At 38.2% G+C, this 7,371-nt stretch overlaps 1 protein-coding gene across 1 annotated transcript; it reads right to left on the reverse strand.

The window, feature by feature from the left end:
* Window positions 1-3,813: 3,813 nt before the first annotated feature.
* LOC149402265 (uncharacterized) lies at window positions 3,814-6,024 on the reverse strand. Its single transcript, XM_089608295.1, has 7 exons — window positions 5,784-6,024; window positions 5,207-5,516; window positions 4,843-5,105; window positions 4,515-4,769; window positions 4,174-4,430; window positions 4,033-4,084; window positions 3,814-3,939 (listed from the first exon to the last, which is right to left on the reverse strand). The coding sequence occupies exons 1-7, from the start codon at window positions 6,022-6,024 to the stop codon at window positions 3,929-3,931; spliced, it is 1,389 nt and encodes a 462-aa protein (XP_089464421.1). The 3' UTR covers window positions 3,814-3,928.
* Window positions 6,025-7,371: the final 1,347 nt, after the last annotated feature.

Genomic DNA, 7,371 nt, shown 5'->3' on the forward strand with positions numbered 1-7,371 from the left:
GCATGATGCTATAAATTTGTTTTCTCTTTTCCTTTTGGCAAGTATCTTCATACATCAATGCACAAATAATTTCCTCTTTCTTATGATGGAGGGCCATGAATTTCTCATCTAGAACAAGCTTCTAGATGTTTCTTTATTTGTTCATGACAATACAAGAAAAAGGCCCATGTAGAATTTTCACATAAAATTCCATAAAATGAAATTCAATCCTCAAGGCCCAAATACCATACTTGGCCGTGTGGACTTAATTCACATTGTCATCATATGAAAATGTCCAAAATCTTATGTTGACATTTATACCATCTTATGTCCTTATGGACAAAATTACTCTTTAGACAATTTTCGTAAATTCGTCTAGTTCAACACTTGAACTTATTTTGACTTAGCTACTAGTTTAATAAATCCTACTCTAATGACTTGTGGTAGTAACCTCATGGATCCACATAAACAAAGCTTAAGCTAGCATTCTTGGACACAAAAGTTCACAAACCTTTTCCAAATTCCAGCTTAATGTCAACTAACTCCACTAAAGAGTTGATACTGAAAATCTCTCGGTTCAAGTGAATATATTTTCTACTCAAAATTCTACTTAATTGTGATGAGTGGATCCATTGAATATTATCTATGTTTACCCTTCATGAATATCATCAACTAGATGAGATTTATAAAATTACCATTTTACCATTCTAGTTGTTATTTCCTCAACTCATTTGTCACTTGTGAATAAGTTAGAAACAATGTATTGACAAGGAGTTAACAAGTCACATTGATTCATCCAAAAAAGTCATGACTCAATTTGGACACTGGCCAGTTCATTTATTCATATTCCAAGGAACAAAGCATGAAGTGATATACATTCCATTTCAGCAATCTTGTACATGAATTCCATATCTATGAGATCTTCACAAAGTTGTTCATGACATCTTCATAACTTAGTACTTCATCGATAGGGTCTTGTCTATATCACATAGTGAATCTAGAACTCTGATTTTCTCAAATGAGAGTATGTAAGCTATGAAATGACATGTCTCATTTCATGATTGAGGTAAGCATGATGCAATTCATACATAGTGACTTTGAGACAGAAGAGGTTAAATGGTTTTGTTCTTATAATGTCTCTAGAAGTGCACTGGTCAATTCAGTATCTTCAGAAGGTACCTAGGAAGAACTATAGAATCGCCAACTCTCTATGTCTCATAACCAGACATCTTAGGTTCTCCTAACAATCATACTGAGATCAATAGCCCTTTGATCCTTAGATTGTGAATATACTGTTTTAAGCAAACCATGAAGAGTTTGTTCATGCAAATCTGTATTTGACTCTTCATTTGTTGTGAGGTTTGTTTAAGGACTAAAGATTGAGGTTTATCATAAAGCTTCAAACAAAAAAGAAAGAATGAATGAAAGTTTCAACTCTTTATTAATTATTCAGCAGTTAAAAGAAAGAGTCTTCGTGAGACTTTACTTCATCAAATGCATATAATGCCAACAAACTCCTACTTGACTCAAAGAAGATGTGAGTAGTCCTTCATGCCCAATCCCTCTTGATGCTGGTCAAAGACCTTGCTTGCTAAAGCCTTGGTGAATGGATATGCTAGGTTGTACACCGTTGGAATGGTTGAAATCAGCCCAAATGACCTGGCCTTTCCTGAGCTTTCTAAGCTTTTAGTTGAAATCGTCGTTCGCAGAAGGAGCTCGGGATCTCACTAAAAAAAAGTTAACTATCCTTTCAAATAATGAAAGTTAGCGCAGTTTCGACTCTATCTAGCTGGTCTATACCCAGGGTACTGGCCCAGGTCGTCTAAAACGACCTTGCATGAGGACCCACGGCATACTGGTTGATGGAGAACCAAAAGTATCACCTGCCCTACGCGGTGTCCTTCTCAGGGATATTCTCGATCACCTATTTGCCCGGTGACTTCAACAGGTAAAAGCATTTAGGGTCGAGCTTCGATTCGCTTTGACCATGCAAAGACAGAGTAAATCCACTATGAGGCCGACCCTCTGCTCTATCGACAGAGTAATGAGTCTGTTCACCATGCAAACGAAGTTCGAATACATCTGGGTAATTGTAAGCTTGAGGAACTTAAGGTACTTATTAGATGTGGAATCAGAAATCTAAGTCCACATTTCTCAAAGAAAATTTCCTATATCTAGTAGTGGTTATCTATCAGGGTGGCCGCAGTAGGGCCAGAAGGCGGAGTAAGAAAGTGAATCTTATATGAAATCTGGTATTTCTTATGGAAGAATTCTAGGTTGGAAGAACTAAGGAGTGAAGGCAAGAGAAGATCTACGTTGTCGTTAGGGACCATAGACGATAGCTCGAGATTTTTTGAGTTCAGCATATTCTCAACCTTATTCTGTAAGACATGCAGAATCAAATAATTTCAAATATTCGATTCGCGCCAAAATTTCGAACGAACTCAAGCTTATTCTTTTACTCCTTTTATTATTCTTCGAATATTAAATGCACTAGGGACTAATTGTGGTTAAAGAGTTCGACCCTCTATACTAAAATGTTATTGGGCCGTCAAGTCCGATGATTCATGAAAGCTCATTCAACTTAAATGATTCATAAAGTAACCAAACGACAAAGTCTTTGTCGAAGATGGTTTATTGTCGTAAACATTTAACGAATAATTTGGGCCCAGCCCATATTCCATTGTGAATTCGGCTCATCTTCTCCAGAAGTAGCCACGAAGTCGAAGTCAATGGAACCCGGAGTGTTGACGATTTCCACCGAGCCGATTTAACCAAATAGCACGACGTGGCAGAGGGAAAGACGATGAAGGACGATGTCACCAACAAGTGTCTCCGGGGATAGAGCATCTCGCCGTAGTATATTATTCTCTTTTTCCTTATTATTGTAACTATTATTCTCTTTCTCTCTTCAATTGTACTCTTTGAGCTCGGAAATCAACATTCGAATTGATCAAGGTCGGCCAGTGTGATTGCAACCATATTACTAGTAAAATCTCTACTTTTGCCCGTTCAATTTCATCTATTTATTCTTTCAAGTCTATTATTGTTTATGTACGGCGATATTTTAAGACCCACATCCTATAATATATAACCACACATACATATTATAATCTTTATTTTCTCGAGACTATTGAGGCTCGGAAACGACATCAACAATCGTCGCCGAGTATTTGCTCGCCCAAGGCCTTGTCCTCATCTGATTTACTTCGCTTTTTATGTCTCTGCTTCCTTTTTTTTCCCTTGTTATGAAATTCCATTTGTAATGATGGCTCACAGTTTTTTATTATTATTATTATTATTATTATTATTATTATTATTATTATTATTATTACGCACTTGGTTTGAGCTTGTTTGTTGTGAAATGCAATGATGATATTGTAGTTGATGATATGAAAATATTGCTTTATTTGTACACTTCTTCTTGTTACTACTTACTACACACCTTGAGCTGAGAGACCATATACATATTGCTCAGCAAAAATAAAAATTGAATGTTAATGTGCCTAATTGTCAATATATATATATATATATATATATATATATATATATATATATATATAATCTTAATGTGCCAAAACAAATACAGGAATAGCACATTATGACCACCATTATTGAACCTCAGATCATTAGATGATATGAATATCAACACGAAAAAAAATTGCTTTATTTGTATACTTGTTACACTACACAATACACCTTGAGTTGAGAAAAAGTACAAAAGCTCAAACAACTTGAATCTTTATGTACCAAAAGAGAATACAGGCTATAACTTCCGAGATGAAAGAAATATTTCTGTGTATGTCCTATATTCACACCATTACTCAACATTATCGGTACATGGAAAAAGAAAACACTCAGAAAACAAAATCATAACAGGACAAGTACTCCTTTTCTTGCTTTGACAAATGAACTTGAAATGAAACCGATTCTCGTAGCTTCCTGTTCTTCAGTACGAGACTGTTCCACAAACGAGCACAAGGATATTAGAACAGGAAATAATATAAATCAGATGTGTAGTTACAAAATGTTCAGATATAATAAGAATCGTACGCATCGGAGTATGTTCGCTGCGACGACCCATCTGCATCTCACTTGCCGGAAGCTGGAGCATTAACAAAACTCTTTCATGTCAGAGAAATAAGAGAAAAGGGAATCACGAGTATAAGAAAAAAAAAAAGTAGATTTTCTCACAGCTCTGGTATAGCGGTGTGAGAAGTTCTGAACCATAGGCGGCGGGTATGGCCCGTAACAAACTCCATTGACGTACTGGTTCCAGAAAGGCTGGTTGAAATTCGCATTCAAGGAAGGATATTGATGGTGGTACGCCTGTGGGACCGGTACCGGGACTGGAAACAAGGAGGAAGAAGAAGAAGCTGCCGAGTTTGAGAGTCGATGATTCTCATGCCTGTCCAAGGCCAATGTGAGAGACCGTCCAGCTAAAATAGATCCTGAGTGAAAACAGAGCCCAGAATTAGTGATACAGTAATAATTAGAGAGACTCAGAATCAGAGAGAGGGTTTTAGTTATTTTACCATTCATTGTCTTGAGAGCCTTATTTGCTTCTTCATGGGTAGAGAAACAGACAAAGGCACATCCCTTACTGTCCCCGTTTCTGCGTCTGCTGTATCTAACAGAGACGATCTCTCCACAGCCTTTGAAATGCTGTTTTAGTTGCTTGTGATCCACGGAAGCGTCGATGTTCCTCACATGCAGATTCGTGGTCTTGAAATTTTCCGGGTTCTTTCCGTCTTTCTGTCGAGCCCTCTCCACGAATATTGTCTTTGAACCTGAACCACAGACTTCATCAGATAAAACAGTTTCAAGAACTGGATTCTGTGATTGAATGAGGTGATTTTTTACCGAGCTGAGAAGCATTCAAGAGAGCGATGGCGTTCTTGGCCGATTCTGGCGACTCGAAGTTGACAAAGCCGAACCCTTTCGAATTTCCTGTATCATCCTTGATGATTGCCACGCTGGAGACCTTCCCGAGCCGGGAGAAAGCTTTTTCGAGGGCTTCCTCGGTGATGTGCTCGTCGAGATTCTTCACAAACAGATTCGTGAAGGTCATTTCGCCGTTCAAGTTCGCCATTCTTTCGCTTTTCCCGACAAATTTCGAGACAAACCTAACAAGAAAAAAAAAACAGAACCCAAAATCAGAATCGTTGGTAATTTAAAATTATTTATTCTTAAAGGAAATGAAAGATTAGGAAAGAAAATGGCTTACAGATTTTTTCCGTGAACCTCGTAATCGTGGAGAGAATCGATGGCTTTTGCGGCTGATTCCTCGGAGTCAAATTGGACGAAGCCGAAGCCTTTGCTCGCCCCGTTTTCTTCGGCAACCTTGCAAGAGAGAATGTTCCCGAATGCAGCAAACATTTCTTGCAACTGAGCACTGGTGATCGAAGAATCGAGGTTCTTCACGAACACGTTTCCGATTCCGGTTTTCCTCAAGATTGGGTCTCTCTGAGACCACATCAGTCTCATGCATTTTCCCTTCAGCTCAGTGTGATTCAGATAAGCTTTGGCTTTCGAGGCTAATAACGAAACCAATAAAGAAAGAAAGAAAGAAACAATAATATAATCAGACCCAACAATCAACAACGGAAAAGAACGCCCAAATTTCCTGTAGTAAACAGTTCAAGAAACGTAATGAAAGCAAGAAATCAACGATTAGTACTAGAAGGATTCCGGTGGAAAAGAAGAACGCCCAAATTTCTAAAAAAATTACCCTAGATAAAAAGTTGAAGAAAGGAAAAGCAATCGAGCTCCAAAGAAATCAAGAAAAGAGCGCGAAACCTAACCGTGGGAAAATGAGAAGAAGTTAATGTAAGCGTATCGGAGGGACTTTCCCGTGAGAGAGTCGCGGCAGAGCCTGACGGAGGCGATGGGACCTATGAAGCGGAACGCTTCGATCAGGTCCTCCTCTGTGACTTCGGGATCGAGATCGCCGGCGTAAATCGTCGCATTGATGAATATCGGATTGTCGTCCGGCGATTTGGATGGTTTCTCCGGCGTCGGAGATGGAGTCTTCTTGGCCTCCATTGTTGGCGTTTCGGAGCGAATTCGAAAGCTTTGAGTGTGAAAGTGTGTGTGTGTGTGTGTGTGTGTGAGAGAGAGAGAGAGAGAGCGCGCGTTTTTGGAAAGAGTGCGAGTTTGTTAGAACGGTTGAGAGACTGCTCTGTGCTTCTTGCTTCTGTATTTATAATTGAAACGACTGCGTTTTAGATCGTCATGAACTCTAAAGAGCGGGAAAAGTTTAACTTGCCTGATTGGAGCCTTTGGGCTGGGCTTTCTATTTTCATTCCCAACGTTGGGCCGATATATCTGAAGCCCAAACGTTAACTTCTTACTTCTGGGGGGAAACGACGGCGTTTTGGCTCCTATTGAACTCCAAAGAGTAGATGTAATTGCCTGTTTTTATGGCAAGAATAACATTTTATTATTTTTTTTTACCGAAAAAAGCGTTGTTTTGTACACTTTCATTCTTCGATGTTTACAATTATTTTTAAAATTTGTTTACTATTGGGTGGCCGTATTTAACTTTATTTATTTACTAGTTTCCGTATCATTTAAAGGAAAATAATTATTTCCAATTTCAAAAAAAAAATTGTTGAAATAATTTAATATAGCCTGTATTAAAAATGTTACATCCTAAAACCGTTATTTTCATAATTCTCTCGAAAAAGTTTAAATGAGTGATTACAAATTTTGGGGGTTGGGCTTCCTATTTTCACTCCTATCTTGGCCGTTGCATTTGAAGCCCATTAGTTGACAAAGACAATAATAATAAATAAAATGAAAAAATTAATTATCATACGAATTTTTTGTTAATGTCACAAAATGACTCAACACGAAAAACATCTCGCGGTTAGACCCAAGTCCGGACCCTGAGGCTCACGTGAGCTAAATGTGGTAGCCTTCAGGGACTCAACGTCATTGCCCTATCGGAAAGTGATTTTTTATTCTTGTAAGCTGTAAACAGAAAAAAAAAAAAAAAAAAAAAAAAAAAAAAAAAAAAAAGAAGAAGAAGAAGCTATAACTAAGGGGGTGCATGGGAGTTACCCTCCGACGCATTTTCGACACTCAATATTAGTATGTTTGTTGAGGTGGGGGTCTCATCTTGTTTCTAAGTATAGAGAGGGGAGTTTGAGTTTTGTGGGAGTGATTTAGTAGAGAGAGAGAGAGAGAGAGAGAGTTATTTCAAGTTAGAAGACGTTTTGGCTTTATATCATATAGAACTCTTAAGAGCGGGAAAAGTTTAACTGCCTGGTTGGAAACCTTTGGGCTGGGCTTTCTATTTTCATTCCCAACGTTGGGCCGATATATCTGAAGCCCAAATGTTAACTGAGACTGCTAACTTCTGTATTTATGGGGGAAACGATGGCGTTT

Source organism: Urtica dioica, chromosome 3 (assembly GCF_054948205.1).
Source record: "Urtica dioica subsp. dioica isolate 48M chromosome 3, U.dioica_male_clone48M_v1_H2, whole genome shotgun sequence".
Taxonomy (NCBI): domain Eukaryota; kingdom Viridiplantae; phylum Streptophyta; class Magnoliopsida; order Rosales; family Urticaceae; genus Urtica; species Urtica dioica.

Bases quoted from the DNA above. Each gene is read 5' to 3' on its own strand.
- LOC149402265 (XM_089608295.1), bottom strand. From the start codon at position 6,024: ATGGAGGCCAAGAAGACTCCATCTCCGACGCCGGAGAAACCATCCAAA. The intron at 5,517-5,783 runs GTTAGGTTTCGC...TTTCGTTATTAG, and splicing joins CTTCTTCTCATTTTCCCACG to CCTCGAAAGCCAAAGCTTAT. The intron at 4,431-4,514 runs GTAAAATAACTA...GTTTTCACTCAG, and splicing joins GGCTCTCAAGACAATGAATG to GATCTATTTTAGCTGGACGG.